At 35.9% G+C, this 17,060-nt stretch overlaps 1 protein-coding gene and 1 long non-coding RNA gene across 2 annotated transcripts; both read left to right on the top strand.

Annotated features, from left to right (window-relative positions):
- Positions 1–6,281: 6,281 nt before the first annotated feature.
- Positions 6,282–8,169, top strand: LOC129310507 (uncharacterized). Its single transcript, XR_008593127.1, has 3 exons — positions 6,282–6,691; positions 7,357–7,422; positions 7,972–8,169. It is a non-coding gene; the product is annotated as an uncharacterized LOC129310507 (long non-coding RNA).
- A 352-nt stretch (positions 8,170–8,521) lies between these two features.
- LOC129310333 (uncharacterized) lies at positions 8,522–15,093 on the top strand. The gene is made up of 2 exons (XM_054952151.1): positions 8,522–9,770; positions 15,005–15,093. Exons 1-2 carry the CDS (start codon positions 8,522–8,524, stop codon positions 15,037–15,039), a joined length of 1,284 nt encoding a protein of 427 aa, XP_054808126.1. The 3' UTR covers positions 15,040–15,093.
- The last annotated feature ends 1,967 nt before the right edge of the window (positions 15,094–17,060 follow it).

The raw sequence follows: 17,060 nt of genomic DNA, 5'->3' as shown, positions 1-17,060 counted from the left end.
AGTGTCATCGTTGGACCAACCAGTGACGTTAAGGTGGAAAGTGTTAGAAACTAACTTTTAAGGATAATATCTTCAAGCATGATTCGGATTATATTATTGCTCATGTTTTATGCAGGTGTTTCCAACAATCTTTAGAGCTACTTGCCAATTGATCACAAATGAAATAAGTTCAAATATCTAGTTTTTACTTTGTTTGATTTTGGTGTATTATATCATAGTATGATTTGTGGCTGAGGGATTCAAAAAAAGTATGCCAAAGCTACTAATTTTTATGAGTGCGTGATGACGTGATTTGAGTTTATAAATGACTTCTCCCAAAATCAAGAAAGTGGAAGGAGAAGACTATATTCTGGCATATGTTTAGGCAATAAAATTGAAATTAGAAATTGGATAAAGCAGTTAACAACTTAACACAGAGTATACCCTCAATCTAGTAATGCTTGCTGTATATTTCATGACATAAGAAATTAAAGCTTGTTTATACATTTATGTGATCATACCTTTTTTGGCCCATAAAAGTAGCACGATATTATAGTTTGAATAAGAAGGTTGGAAAAATATATTAATCACATGGTTAATGTCCTTATTGGTTGCTCAAATGCTAGCACTATTTCCAAGAGAGGTGCTCATGAGGAGTTATCAACAGTCCTATATTGTATGTAAGTGCTAGCTTCGGCTTCTTTTAGCTTTGATATTTTTTTTCAGACAGATTGTTAAGGCCACAAGAGTATTAGAAATGGTTATAGTATAATGCAACAATCCAAATTAAGTCTGTTAAATGCTATTACTCGTGTTCTTTTAGTTAAAAAAAAAAAGCTTTTAAGCTTTTAGGATTTCTCTCCTCTTTTGTCATACTACTTTAATTGTGATGTTGCCTGAGTTCACCCTATGAATTTTCATTGTTCTGTATCCTTGCCTTTTGCAATAAGAATTTGCTTAATCATGAGGAGTTGCCTCCTTGTGGCAAAATAACTCTTAAGGATAGTGTTTTTAGGCACAACTAAAATTATATTATTTCTTATATTTTATGTAGGTATTTCCAACATAAAGTCTTCTGGAAGCATTTGATGGTTGATCTAAGCTTGGTGGCAAATTCATTAGTGAATTTTAAATTCAAATTGGAATTATGTACGTAGTATTCAAGGGGCACAAACAAATCCCGATAATCACTAACCAAAGAAGGAGGAGATTAATCTATCGTCTTGGTCTCAAAATGAAACTCCCACAACAGAGCGAATTCAGATATACTCAACAAAGGTACAATGGTGAGAGGCAATAACAGAGCAAGAGGCATGAGTGTCCCAATCACAACCTTGGCAGAGGATAAGGTTTTCAGTGTTGCATCAAATGAAGGTGGGCTCGAAGGTGAAATTATCACAAATCTTAAAGCGCAAATGCTTGAGAGAGAGCAAGTCAGCAGAATGAACATGTTGATAGTAGAACAAGCAGAGTTTAATGGAGCTAACATTCCTTTGAAAATAAAAAATGAGACTTAACTTTGAATACCACATGGCTGGGTTCCTTTTCATAGGGTTTAGTGCCATCTTTCAAGGACTATTACTGATATACCCATCTTCCTAAGACTACCTTGTACACATGGCATGCCAACTTGGCACAATTAAGTCAAATTGTCTTCTCTCCCATCACATTTAACAGTCAATATTTCTATACTTAAAGTCAAGGAGTTAACTGCTTAGAATTAAAGAGTTGAAGGAACAAATTATACAATATATAAGTTTAGGGTCTATGATGCTATTTGAGCTATAGTTTAATAAGTATATAATCCATTGACCCTCTATTTTTTAAGATTTTTTTTCTAATTTTTAGATTGACTAACAATTAAACTTAATCTTTTTAATGATAATAGTAAAATTGCACAACTTTTAAATATTAAAAAAAGATATTGTCAATGAATAAGCCACATACAAGTAAGGTTGAGCACATGCCCCCTTCACTTTGAAAATTACATATAATGGGTATGAAATTTTAGATTTTGCATTTCATTCCCTTCATATTTTGCATCCCATCTTTTTAATATTTACATTAAAGTCTATTTTTGCTTTCAAATTATACCTTTAAATGTATCTAGTATTCTAAACTCTACTTTGATATATTCTTTCCCTGAAGTTACAAAAATATACTCCCTCTATCTCAAATTATAAGACACTTTTAGGAAAGATTTAGCGTTCCAAAATATAAGACACTTTGATAAAAATAAAGTTTAATTAATGATACTTTTTCAATATTACTGTTGCTCACCACAAGTGCACGGGTCGTAGCAAGTAATATAGTGAAAGTAAAGTATCGTTCCCTTGAGGATTTGTTGAAAAACAATGATCAAACAAAAAACTAAGTGAGTTCAACTAAGTTGAGCCAAACATAATTAAGTGAAAATGATTTTAAAACTAAATTAACACTAGAAAATAAAGAAAATAAATTGATTCACAGACTTCAAGCACAAATTTAAACTCAGGATTATTTATCCACCTTGTGTCTCAAAACACTGAAATCATGTCCTCTCCTAAATGCTTTCAATGAAAATAAGTGCTAACCTAGAGTTTTAAAAATACTTGGACAAGCTCTCTCAAGTCATAAACAAGTGTTTAGTTAAATTAATTTTCTAATCTCTTGTTACAATTAATAAAACTCACTTTTTAGCTCCAACCCTAACGTGGCTATGCAAGACTAGCAAGTATATCTCTATTTTACTGGCAAAACCATTCATTCAACATGTAAATATCAAGTTCTCGCACTATTTTACTCAAATTCTACACTCAATCTAGCCTTCTTAAGCATCAATCAAGTGAACCCAACATCTAAATGGTGACCAATCACTTAGAAACATTAAGAAAAGAGTAAAATAAACACACATATATCATTAATCACAAAAAGAGAGGAGGAACATAGTGTTAATCCATACAAGGGTTCCACATAACCCTAGAACAAAGTATTTATCTACTCATAATCATCCAAAAGATACAAATATACAAAATATTTAGACCCATATTAGAATATAAGAGAGGAAGGGGAAGAGGAACAAAAAATTAAAGAAAATGAGCTCCAAATATCTTTAAAACTCCATTCTCTTGGACCCAATTTTTTCAATACCTAAACCTAGCACACAAAACTCCAAATGGTTGTTCAAAGTTTGAAAAATGTATTTTGGGTCAAGCTCTCAGCATATATATATCCTAGCCAACTAATTTTTGATAAATAAAACGTAGCATTTTTCTAACTGAGGCGAAAGTCACGAACGAAAGTCACGACTTTGGCAGTTTTGCACTATTTTTGCAGCTAACAAAAATTATTCATTTTGTGCTTGATTTCTTCATCCAAAAGCCTTCCAAAAACATCCACAAAGATCTAGAAATGCTTCTAATCAAAACTTCAACCAAAATAACATGAAATTAAGCCAAAAACATCAAATCAAAGCCAAAAATACAAACCCAAAATAAAATACACATTTTTTTAATTTGGGCAATAAAAACATATACAATTGAGCCAAAATAGATTAGAATCTAAGGAAAATGTGATAAAATAACATGAAATTCTAGAGGTTAACAATTACCCTCCCCATATATTCTCTCTCTTCAATATTCTTTTATCAATGAAGTATTAAATGAAGGATATTTTTGAAAGTTTATATTTTTATCTTGAAAAAGTAAGGTTGTAAAATATATTTAATGAGCTTTATTGGTTTGTGAGATTTTATTTAAAAGTATCTTATAATTTGGGATAAAGGAAGTATCATTTTTACCCTTATTACCGCACCACTGAGTGGGAGGAAACATCCATTGTCTTTTGTAATGTTGGATGCATACATATCTACTGTCTACAAGACATTTACATGGCAACTTGTTTAGCAAACTAGTAAAAAATTTAACCAAGAAAACTCTCTTAGAAAAAAAAAACTCTCTCTCTTGGTGTGAAGAAAACCATGGATTCATATAGGGAGAATCGCATTGCAAGCTCAAGGGCCCTTATTCTAATTTTTCTTGGGAGTGAAAGTAAAGTTTTGCCCTTGTATGATTTAAAAATTCAAAGCATGTACAACACAAAGTCTACAAGTGCAGAACATGATGTTCATAAATTCTCAACACAATATTCATACGTGTCCAGTTGATCTATAGGCTAATTAAAATATACAAGTCATGCAGATCATCTACAACACAATGTACAATACGATATTCATAAATTCTCAACACAATGTCCATGTATGTCCAATTAATTTATAGGTTAATTAAAATATAAAAGTCATGTGAAGCATGTACAACACGATATTCATGCATTTTGAACTAAATGTCCATGCGTGGACATGCGTGGACATTGTGTTTAAAATTCATGAACATCTTGTGCTTTGTGGATAAGAATTTTGCACAGGTTTTGAGTTTTCAAATCATATGAGGACAAAATAGTATTTTCACTCCTAAAAAAATAACAACAAAAGCCCTTAGGTCTGCAATGTATTATCAAAATATTTGGGCCCAAATTGCAATTTCCTATTTTTAAGGCCTGCAGTGCAGTTCTCCCATTCATCTTTCCTCCTGCTCCGCCCTAATAATTCCCAAACTAGAATTCTGCACCGCATTACCTGTACCCACCGCCAACGACTATGACGGTTCCTCCGCCACCGTATTACCCTTTTGGCCCTGTGATGCCTTCTCCTGCAAAAGACTGTTACGATAAGGAACGGTGTTAAGCATTGAGCCCCATGAGGAAAATCCAGGGTGGCCTGGAGGCACATTTTCCTTTCATCACTTGCTGATAATATACATAAATGAAAAGTTTACGAGCTGCCCAATTCAATGTAACCCCCTCTGCTCCCTCCCTCCTTTGTTGGGTTCGATTGCTTATATTCCTTCGTTCAGATTTGGTTCAAAGATCGTTCAACATGTTAAGATTGCTAGGTTCGGTTCTCCCCTTGCAGGAGATTTCAATTTCTTGAAGCAGAAATGGACAAGACGCCGACAAGAGGAGAGGTTTATTTTTTTAAAACAAAAAAATTTGCCTCATTTGTGAGATGAAAGGCATGTGGCTGCCAACTGTATATATTTTTTTTGTGAAAAAAAAAAAAATTTAACAGTGAAACTTTACTGCAATTAGTGACAGGAATAACAATGATCCGTTTTTAGATGTTGTGAGTCTAGGACACGGAATACACTTGAAGATATAATTGATTTTTTAAATTATAAAAGTATCCTTAAAAGAAAATCACCCCCCTGACTTGGGATCTTGTTTTGCCACTGGATGTTGCATTATAAAAAATTTAAAATACCAGATATTTTTGCATATATTGTTGATAGGCAAAAATCCTCTATGACTTCTATAATTTAAACGAAAGACATTGTTCAAAATGCTTTGGAAGACAAAAGCAGGTAAGAAGTCTTAATCTTTAGCCACATGAAATAAGATCAAGTTGTCAAGAGATATCACGAGATTTGGAAGCTAAGTTCATTATAAAATGATTGCTGCGTTTTATTTTGTTTGCTGTCTTTGCAGCGAAGTGGTTGGCATGCAAGTCTTGAGGAAGACTAAAAAGTGTTCCTAAAATTTTTATAACATTAATACTGTGTCTTATTTGAGGACGTACAAATAATTTTACTTAACCACCATATTCCTCGCTCATCGTCATCGAATAAAAACAGCTCATCATTGGTCAAACAAAGCACTACAAAAATCATTACTGCCCAATTGAATCCAGAAAACATGGGATTAATTAATGTTGTTTGGATATACTACGTGCTACTGCGACTCGTGATACGTTATTAACTTGCATATAAATTAATTTACAATTTGATCTTTTCAAGAGAGCGAACAAACATGCACTCATCATAAATAAATGACAATAATTAGTCTTCATATGCATGCGTGAATATAATTATTAGGGTTAATTAGTATCTTAAACTTTAAATTAATCTGCCAATAGCATCTTAGACTATAAATTTTTAAAATGTAAAAAAAAATTTCTTAATTTCTAAATTTTGAGTACTTGAAACCTCACCTTTAATTAAGTTGAAGAAAATTCCCATCGTTTTAAATGTCAAGATAAGTACCACATCATCACAATAGAATTGTGATTAAAAAAGTTCATTTTCAGTGCTAATATATAACAATTTTGCAGATTTATTTTCAATAATTATGTTCTGTAACATCCTGATTTTTATATAATAAAGAAATTGTGAAATTTAGGTTTTGAGGAAAAAAATGATAATAATAGGAATTTATATTATTTGAGGTTATTTAGAAATAATATTATGATTAGGTATTTAATTATGAATTTAAAAATTTAAATTTAAAACCACATAAGCAATATTTAGTTAAGATATAATACATAAATAATTTTTTTTATGTGTGTGTTAAAAAAAAAAGAGAAGGTAGAAGGAACAAAAAAAAAGGGGGGTGGAAGGTTGTTGTTTCTAAGTCCCACATTGGTTAGATGAGGGAAGAGAAGAGGTGCCTTCATGTATAAAAAGGAGGGGGTGTGTGCATTAGGAAGCATGAGAGGCTAAGATGCAATTTAGAGAAAATTGCAACTTTGGGCCCAAAGGTTTGAATAATTAAATTCAAACCTATAGTTTTTTTTTTAATATAATTTTGGGACTCACAATCCCATTTTTATATTATTTTTCTCTCTTCCTCTCACGTTGCTCAGCGTTTTCTCGCAAGGGGGATTATTTTCTTTTTTCTTCAGGTATGTTCTAACTTTCCTGTTTAGATTAGCATTTAAAAATTTATTTAATTACAAAATTAATTTTATAGTTATTTTTTTAAATAATATTAGCTTTCTAGTGATATGATTATTTTGTAGGATAGAGTAAATATTTTGATTAGGATTTTTCTATAGGATAGTTAATCTGATGATATGATGGATTAAAAATATAGGTTAAAACTCTTAGGGATATAATAAATATTATAGAATATTTTCTTGAGGTTGAAACTCATGTTTAAGAATTTTTGAGTTAAAATCTAGATTTATATGGTTGAATTTATGTGGAATCTGAGATGTAGGGATAAACTTATGATTATTAAATATTTATTTAAGTATGAATAGGTATTTTTGAGGTTATAGAAAGGTGATTTGAGGCTTCAGGATAATTTTAAAATTTAATTTATTTTTGGACGAATTTTTAGAATGTAGAAGGATGAAATTGTGATACTAGAAGTGAATTGAGGATAAAAAAAAAATAGTTCATTAGGGTACGAGAATTTTAGAAAAGAATTTGGGAAGTTAAATGAGGCATAAATCTTAAATTAGTGTTAATATGGACTATAGATTTAAGACTTTCTAACTCTTTAAATTAGAGTTATTTATTTTAATGTAAAATTAATATATAGTATTGTGAAATAATTATGTAGATTATATTGACAAAGATAGTGGTGAAAAAGGAGTTGTGAAGGGGAACTTGTTATTCAAGACACAAGGTAACCATTATTAATGTGTTGTGATGAGTGTGTTTGTGAATGGTTATGTGTTGTTTTGTTGTTTGGAAAAATTATGAATTATTGAAAATAAATACTGTATATACTTGTTTGAAATTATTGCCAAGTGGGTTAAAAATTTATTTTTTATTTATCATGATGAGATATTATTGTTCGGATATATTCCTGTTTGGATATTTGAATGATGCATGACTTGTCAGGGTATTTTAATGTATGGTGTTAATGGGAATTTCTGTTCGGTTAATTATTACCACGTGGTAAGCCCTCATTGGACCCAATGAGTGGCGTGTCGCTTGGTCCAACTCACCTTTGGCCGGGTGATTTGGCGTCCGAGCATGGTGAAAGGAGGATATAAGGTGCAGTCATGCAATTAAATACTTGTTCGGTTTGTTTGAAAATATTGTTCGGTTAAATGTTTTGTGTGCCCACTTAGCAATCGCATGATTAGTTACATCCGCATGCATCATTACATATTAATTTTTGGTTACTGGGACTTTTAAGTCTCATTCCCCGTGGTTAACATTTTTACAGGAGCGAGTCCGGCCGAGAAAGCACCAGAGGTGTAACTATGGTGTATGAGACACCATCTTTTACGTTGCCTCTTATTTTGGATTATACAATGTATCTTGTGCCAACTTAGGACATATCTTCTTTGTGAAGCATGTAAACTCTAATCCTTTTTATTAAAAGTATTTATATGACCAAGAGGATTATGTCTGTCCCTCTTGATTCATGACCTGATTTAAATATCATGCCATGAGGATCCTGTCTGTCCCTCATGGTTCTAATTGCTTTTTGAGATATTTTAAGACCTGTGGTATATTGTCTTGGATGTATCATGGTAGAAATTTTTCTACCATGATAAGGGTATGATAAGGGTTCAATGAAAAAAAATGATGATTTCTTGAATTAATAATTTGCAAAAAAATCGGTTTGTAAATTTGAGGGTGTTACATATTGGTATCAGAGCATATAGTCGGTTGGCAATATACATTGTTATGGTGCTTCTCATTGTATGGCCATGATATAGCTAGGCTAATTTTATTATTTATATCTTGTATCCTTTAGGAGGGGAGAGAAAATGCCTGTTACTCGTGGTAACTCAGGATTCCAACATGAGCACCTACCACCGCCACTGCCAAATGAGGAGCCTGACTTGGCGGAATTGAGAATGCTTGTAAAAACATTAACAGACAAGGTGCAAGGATACGAACAAGAGTTGACGGAGCTAAAGAGGCAAAAGGTAACTGAAAATGGAGATAGGGCTCATGTTGAGAGTCATGTGGGGGAAGGCAGTTCCTCACATCCTGCCACTCCGAGAGATCATGAGTCTAGAAGGAAGGAAATTAGGCAGGAGGAACAGAGAGCCCCACCGACCATTACTGATGTGTGGGAAACTGTTAGGAAGTTTAACCCTCCTACGTTTGATGGTAACCTTAAACCATCCGTGGTAGAGGAATGGGTGAAGAGACTCGAATCCATCTTTCGAGTAGTCACATGCACCAGCAATCAAAAAGTACAAGTAGCATTAGTGCTCCTAGTGAAAGGAGCAAGAGATTGGTGGGAGACAGCAGGGCCCAGGGATGATTCTACACTCACCTGGGAGGAATTCAAGGAAAAATTATTCAGGCATTACTTTCCATCAGAGTTAAGGTCTGAGAAGGAAGCGGAATTCCATGCCTTTAAGCAAGGGAACCTCGATGAGGACACATTCATTGCTAAGTTTCAGGAGTTATCTAGATACTCCACGTACCTGCAGTATAGGGATGATTCTGAATGGAAGGCTAAGCGCTTATTGGAGAAGGCTAGACCAGAATTGAGGGAACAATTAGCTCATCTAGATATCCGAGATTATGATGAAATGTGCATAAAACTACAAGTAGTAGCTCGCAGTAAGAAGGAGGTCGAGAGAGAGAAGAGGGGTTATTCATATAGTAGACCCCCAACCTACCCTCGACCCACCGGAGGCATTATGAAGAAAAACCATCAGGGTTCGAGTAGCTCATGGAACCAAGGAAGGCAGAAGGGTCCATTTCAAAGGGGCCAAGGACAGAGGAGCTATCATAGTAGTTATCACGGGTCACAGAGGAGCCCAACAGTATCTACCCCTGCCCCGAGTACAGCGAGCTCTCAACAGTGCACTAAATGCGGGCGTCGTCATTTCGGACAGTGTTGGGTCTGTTACATTTGTGGGAAACCCGGTCACATTGCAAAGTTTTGTGGGGACAACCAGGGCTCAAATATGAAGAACCCTTCCCAACATCCTACTGTCTCTGGCCGTGTGTTTGCTCTTACTCAGGACACCATGAACTCCCCAGATGCCATTAGAGGTAACATCAAAATCCTTCATCATGATATTGTTGCACTATTTGATTCGGGTGCTACACACTCTTTTATTTCTGAAACTTGTGTAAAGGACCTTGATTTGCCTGTGTGTATTTTACCTTTTGATATGAATGTGTCTACTCCTGTGGGAGAATCTGTAAGGACTGCTAAGGCATGCCTTAACCTAGTAGTCGAGTTTAAAAATAGGAAAACAACTATGGACTTAATTATCCTACCACTGAGAGGTATGGATGTAATTGTGGGAATGAATTGGATGGCTGCAAATGGTGCTATCCTAGATTGTAGAGAGAGGAGTGTGTCTTTATCTTCTTTATCGGTGACCCCAGTCGAGACTCAAGATCATGTTTTCTTGTCGGCGGCGCAAGTTGATAGATGTATGAAGAAGGGTTGCCAGGCCTACATGGTTTTCTTCTCTATCCAAGCTGAGATTGATGAAGGCGTGAAGAATATCCCAATTGTCAAAGAATTTGCGGATGTATTTCCAGACGAAGTCTCCGGTTTACCCCCAAAGCGCGAGGTAGAGTTCTCAATTGAATTGGTACCCGGTACAGGGCCAATTTCTAAGGCTCCTTATCGGATGTCCCCTTCAGAGTTAGCGGAACTGAAAAAGCAAATTGAAGAGCTACTTGAGAAGGGTTTCATCAGACCGAGTGTTTCACCTTGGGGATCTCCAGTCCTTTTTGTAAAGAAGAAGGACGGAAGCCTCCGATTGTGCATTGATTATAGACAATTGAACAAAGTAACCATCAAGAACAAATATCCACTTCCGAGAATCGATGATTTGCTGGATCAGCTTGTGGGATCCGCAGTTTTCTCAAAGATTGACTTAAGGTCAGGGTACCACCAATTGAGAGTGAGAGCAGAGGATATACCTAAGACAGCATTTCGGACGAGATATGGGCATTATGAATTCATGGTGATGCCGTTTGGACTTACGAATGCTCCTGCGGTATTCATGGATTACATGAATAGGATCTTTCGACCCTATTTAGATAAGTTTGTAGTAGTGTTTATTGATGACATTCTTATTTATTCAAAGGATGAGGAGGCTCATGGTGAACATTTAAGAATCGTCTTGCAAGTTTTGAGGGAACATAAGCTTTATGCCAAATTAAACAAGTGTGAATTTTGGCTCCAAGAAGTAAAGTTTTTGGGCCATGTTGTGTCCAGAGACGGAGTTGCGGTGGATCCTAGCAAGATTGATGCAGTGATGAAGTGGGAACAGCCAAAATCTGTTACAGAGATACGAAGCTTTTTAGGTTTAGCAGGTTATTATCGTCGCTTTATTAAGGGATTTTCGCAAATTGCGATGCCCTTAACTAAGCTGACTAAGAAGGATGCCCCATTTATTTGGACTGACAAATGTGAAGCTGCTTTCCAAGAATTGAAAAAGAGGTTAACCACTACTCCAGTATTGACTATTCCTGACCCTGTGGTGCCGTACACTCTGTACACTGATGCTTCTTTAAAGGGTTTAGGATGTGTTTTGATGCAAAATGACCGAGTGGTTGCCTATTCCTCCAGACAGTTGAGACCACACGAGGAAAATTACCCTACTCATGATTTGGAGTTAGCTGCAGTTGTGTTTGCTCTGAAGATATGGAGACACTACTTGTATGGATCTAAGTTTCAAATCTTCAGTGACCATAAGAGCCTGAAGTATTTATTTGATCAAAAAGAGCTTAATATGAGGCAGCGACGATGGATGGAATTTCTGAAGGATTATGACTTTGAATTACATTACCATCCGGGTAAGGCTAACGTGGTAGCTGACGCCTTAAGTAGAAAGACTATTCATGCTGCACATTTGATGGTTCATGAATATCATTTATGGAACAGTTTTCATGATGTTCCAGTAGATGTGATTGAACATCAAATGGCCGCACTCCAGGTAGCAGACTTTGAGAGCAAATTCTGGGAAGATCTCAGAGTCTCACAGCAGAGTGATGACTACTTAAGGAATATAAGGAAGGAGATAGTGGTAGGTAAGGCCCCAAATTTTACCATCTCTGAGGACACAGTGATGAAGTATAAAGGTAGAGTTTGTGTACCTAATGATCCAAGATTGAGGAATATCCTTTTAGAAGAAGCTCATAGGAGCAAATATACAATTCATCCCGGTATAACTAAAATGTACCATGATTTGAAGCGAGGTTGGTGGTGGCCAGGAATGAAGAAAGATGTAACTGAATTTGTTTCTAGATGTTTAACGTGTCAGAAGATAAAGATAGAACATCAGAAGCCAGCTGGAACACTGCAACCGTTAGATATTCCAAAGTGGAAATGGGATGATATTTCTATGGATTTCATCACTGGACTGCCAAGAACACCCTCGAGTAAGGATGCTATTTGGGTGATAGTAGACCGACTCACCAAATCAGCTCACTTTTTGGCGATCAAGTTTACCTCTACATTAGAGAAATTTGCTGAGATATACATTAAGGAGATAGTTAGACTTCATGGTATACCCTCTAGAATTGTGTCAGATCGTGACCCAAGGTTCACTTCAAACTTTTGGGGTGCGCTACAGAAGGCTATGGGTACCAGACTGAGTTTTAGCACCGCATACCACCCCCAAACAGATGGACAAACAGAGAGGACGATCCAGACTTTGGAGGACATGTTGAGAGCTTGTGCCATTGAACTACCAGGTAGTTGGGATAATCATTTGCCATTAGCTGAATATATAACAGCTATCATTCTAGTATTGGGATGGCGCCTTATGAGGCCTTGTATGGAAGGAAGTGTAGATCGCCTTTGTGTTGGACAGAATTAAGTGAGAGGAGTATCATTGGTCCAGAAATTGTAGAGCAGACCACCCAGAAGATTGCAATGATTAAGCAAAAATTGCTAACCGCTCAGAGCCGACAGAAGAGCTATGCTGATAAGAGGAGACGGCCGTTAGAGTTTGAAGTAGGAGATCATGTATTTTTGAAGGTTTCTCCAGTGACAGGCATTGGTAGATCCATTAAGGCAAAGAAATTGACACCTAGATTTATGGGCCCGTATGAGATCTTGGAGCGAATTGGATCTACTGCATATAGAGTTGCATTACCTCCACAGATTGCAGGTATCCATAATGTGTTCCACGTATCACAGTTGAAGAAGTACAACCCGGATCCCTCCCATGTTATTGAACCTGAAGAAGTAGAATTGAGGGAGAATTTGACCTTTAGATCCGAACCGGAGCGAATTGAGGACTTTAAGGACAAACAACTACGCAATAAGACCATCCGACTCGTGAAGGTGATTTGGAAGGGTGGAGCCCTAGGTGATGCTACTTGGGAGACCGAGGAGAGTATGAGGCGAGATTATCCACATTTATTTGCTTAGGTACATAGTTTCTAAGCTTATCTATTAAATTTTGAGGACAAAATTTCTAAAAGGAGGGGAGAATTGTAACATCCTGATTTTTATATAATAAAGAAATTGTGGAATTTAGGTTTTGAGGAAAAAAATGATAATAATAGGAATTTATATTATTTGAGGTTATTTAGAAATAATATTATGATTAGGTATTTAATTATGAATTTAAAAATTTAAATTTAAAACCACATAAGCAATATTTAGTTAAGATATAATACATAAATAATTTTTTTATGTGTGTGTTAAAAAAAAAAGAGAAGGTAGAAGGAACAAAAAAAAAGGGGGGTGGAAGGTTGTTGTTTCTAAGTCCCACATTGGTTAGATGAGGGAAGAGAAGAGGTGCCTTCATGTATAAAAAGGAGGGGGTGTGTGCATTAGGAAGCATGAGAGGCTAAGATGCAATTTAGAGAAAATTGCAACTTTGGGCCCAAAGGTTTGAATAATTAAATTCAAACCTATAGTTTTTTTTTAATATAATTTTGGGACTCACAATCCCATTTTATATTATTTTTCTCTCTTCCTCTCACGTTGCTCGGCGTTTTCTCGCAAGGGGGGATTATTTTCTTTTTTCTTCAGGTATGTTCTAACTTTCCTGTTTAGATTAGCATTTAAAAATTTATTTAATTACAAAATTAATTTTATAGTTATTTTCTAAATAATATTAGCTTTCTAGTGATATGATTATTTTGTAGGATAGAGTAAATATTTTGATTAGGATTTTTCTATAGGATAGTTAATCTGATGATATGATGGATTAAAAATATAGGTTAAAACTCTTAGGGATATAATAAATATTATAGAATATTTTCTTGAGGTTGAAACTCATGTTTAAGAATTTTTGAGTTAAAATCTAGATCTATATGGTTGAATTTATGTGGAATCTGAGATGTAGGGATAAACCTATGATTATTAAATATTTATTTAAGTATGAATAGGTATTTTTGAGGTTATAGAAAGGTGATTTGAGGCTTCAGGATAATTTAAAATTTTAATTTATTTTTGGATGAATTTTTAGAATGTAGAAGGATGAAATTGTGATACTAGAAGTGAATTGAGGATAAAAAAAATAGTTCATTAGGGTACGAGAATTTTAGAAAAGAATTTGGGAAGTTAAATGAGGCATAAATCTTAAATTAGTGTTAATATGGACTATAGATTTAAGACTTTCTAACTCTTTAAATTAGAGTTATTTATTTTAATGTAAAATTAATATATAGTATTGTGAAATAATTATGTAGATTATATTGACAAAGATAGTGGTGAAAAAGGAGTTGTGAAGGGGAACTTGTTATTCAAGACACAAGGTAACCATTATTAATGTGTTGTGATGAGTGTGTTTGTGAATGGTTATGTGTTGTTTTGTTGTTTGGAAAAATTATGAATTATTGAAAATAAATACTGTATATACTTGTTTGAAATTATTGCCAAGTGGGTTAAAAATTTATTTTTTTTTATCATGATGAGATATTATTGTTCGGATATATTCCTGTTTGGATATTTGAATGATGCATGACTTGTCAGGGTATTTTAATGTATGGTGTTAATGGGAATTTCTGTTCGGTTAATTATTACCACGTGGTAAGCCCTCATTGGACCCAATGAGTGGCGTGTCGCTTGGTCCAACTCACCTTTGGCCGGGTGATTTGGCGTCCGAGCATGGCGAAAGGAGGATATAAGGTGCAGTCATGCAATTAAATACTTGTTCGGTTTGTTTGAAAATATTGTTCGGTTAAATGTTTTGTGTGCCCACTTAGCAATCGCATGATTAGTTACATCCGCATGCATCATTACATATTAATTTTTGGTTACTGGGACTTTTAAGTCTCATTCCCCGTGGTTAATATTTTTACAGGAGCGAGTCCGGCCGAGAAAGCACCAGAGGTGTAACTATGGTGTATGAGACACCATCTTTTACGTTGCCTCTTATTTTGGATTATACAATGTATCTTGTGCCAACTTAGGACATATCTTCTTGTGAAGCATGTAAACTCTAATCCTTTTTATTAAATGCATTTATATGACCAAGAGGATTATGTCTGTCCCTCTTGATTCATGACCTATTTAAATATCATGCATGAGGATCTGTCTGTCCCTCATGGTTCTAATTGCTTTTTGAGATATTTTAAGACCTGTGGTATATTGTCTTGGATGTATCATGGTAGAAATTTTTCTACCATGATAAGGGTTATGATAAGGGTTCAATGAAAAAAAAAAATGATTTCTTGAATTAATAATTTGCGAAAAAATCGTTTGTAAATTTGAGGGTGTTACATGTTCATCTCATTCCTAAATTTTATATAAGTATTTGTAACTACTTGCCAAAGATTTAATTATAAGATCAGGTGCCTTGAATTTCTCAGTACAAAAAGTATAAATGTCTTATCTGCTATACAGAAATCGCTATCACAAACAGTTCAATTTATGACAAAGACTTCAATTCATCATGTTAGGCATGCATGTATTATGATACATAGTAACATATATATATATAATCCCATTTTTTAGAAATATGCATGAGTGTTTGGGTAAGGTGAATTACTGTATACTCGGGGTTCAAAATTCAAATACTTTGAAAAATGAGTCGATTACAAAAGCTAATATACACACACACCATTAATTCTCAAAACTTACAGGAAAAAAATAAACTCATTAGAAGAACTGCTGAGAAAATGGATGCTAAGATCAGAATTGAGATCACTTCTAGAAAATGCATCAAACCAGCCGCATCCACACCATCGCACTTGAAATCTTTTAACTCTCCCTTCTAGATCAGCTTTCCCCTAACATCCACAGTACTAGTGCTTTGCTTTTTCTTCCCTGTCGCGCCACTGACAGCGGCAGGCACCAGCTGCCGCGACCTCCTCTCTGATTTCTCCACCAAATCCCAACTTCTCCAGACCTCCTTTCCCGACTGCTCACCTGTTTCTATCCCCTCGCTGGCCGCCTCTGGGGCGGCACCACCATCAACTGCAATGACGATGGCATTTTTACGTTGAAGCGCGAACCCCCCCCCTTCTCCTCATTTCCTCAGCGACCCAGATCTCGACACTCTCGAACACTTCCTTCCTTCGTCCGACAAGCAAACCATGTTATTGTCAAACGGTTCTTTATTCCTTGTCCAGTTCACAATGTTCGGTTGTGGTGGGACAGCCATAGGAATTTGCATCAGCCACAAGATTTCCGATCTAGCGACTTCCTCACACATCAATCCTTCAGGAGCTGGACCGCCGCCTGTCGGGAGCTGGAGATCCGTATGTTCCCGACTTAGGCCTCGCCTCGCTTCTCCCTTTTTACCTCCACGAGAAATTCCGGTGATGTCCGCTTCTGTCAACATGGCAGTCGACAAGTTCACGACCAGACGGTTCGTTTTCAGTCCTTCATGGTGGAGCACTCAAGGCGCGGAATAGAAACCGCTCTCGGAAAAGACAACGATCAGTTTCGCCCGTCGCGCGTCGAGGTAGTGCTTGCGTTGATTTGGAGATGCGCAGTGGCTATCTCACAGTTCCAAAACGGGGTTGTTCAAGCGGTCGGCCATGTTCCAAGGCGTGAATCTCCGTCCCCGAATGGAGCCTCCGGTGCCGGCGACGGTGATCGGAATCTCGTGTTGCCTTCGTGGTGATGGTGGAGGAAGAGAAGGAGATGGAATGCACGAGGTGGTGAAGAAGATGAGGAAGGAATGAAGGAGTTCATAGAGAAGAAGGCAAGAAAGTTCAAAGAAGGAGATGGGGTTGAAGCAGTAATGGAGTTTCTGAAAGGAGAGAGGAGATGATGAAGAAGAAGAAGGAGAGACAGTGGTTATAGTGTTTCGAGTTGGTTGTAGGTCGGCATTGTACGACGTGGATTATGGGTGGGGGACCCTGTGTGGATGTCGAGTGTGAACAAGATGGTGAGCAATACAGTGGCTTTGC

The sequence above is a fragment of the Prosopis cineraria genome, unplaced genomic scaffold (assembly GCF_029017545.1).
Source record: "Prosopis cineraria cultivar Desert tree isolate PC_DT_omini unplaced genomic scaffold, ASM2901754v1 PC5, whole genome shotgun sequence".
Classification (NCBI taxonomy): Eukaryota; Viridiplantae; Streptophyta; class Magnoliopsida; order Fabales; family Fabaceae; genus Prosopis; species Prosopis cineraria.
The sequence above is the reverse complement of the archived record's forward strand: the minus strand, read 5'-3'. Positions and strand labels throughout refer to the sequence as shown.

Excerpts from the sequence above, each read along its gene's own strand:
- LOC129310333 (XM_054952151.1), top strand. The coding sequence starts at position 8,522 with ATGCCTGTTACTCGTGGTAACTCAGGATTCCAACATGAGCACCTACCA. Across the intron at positions 9,771-15,004 it reads CTCCCCAGATGCCATTAGAG|GAGCGAGTCCGGCCGAGAAA; the intron begins GTAACATCAAAA and ends ATATTTTTACAG.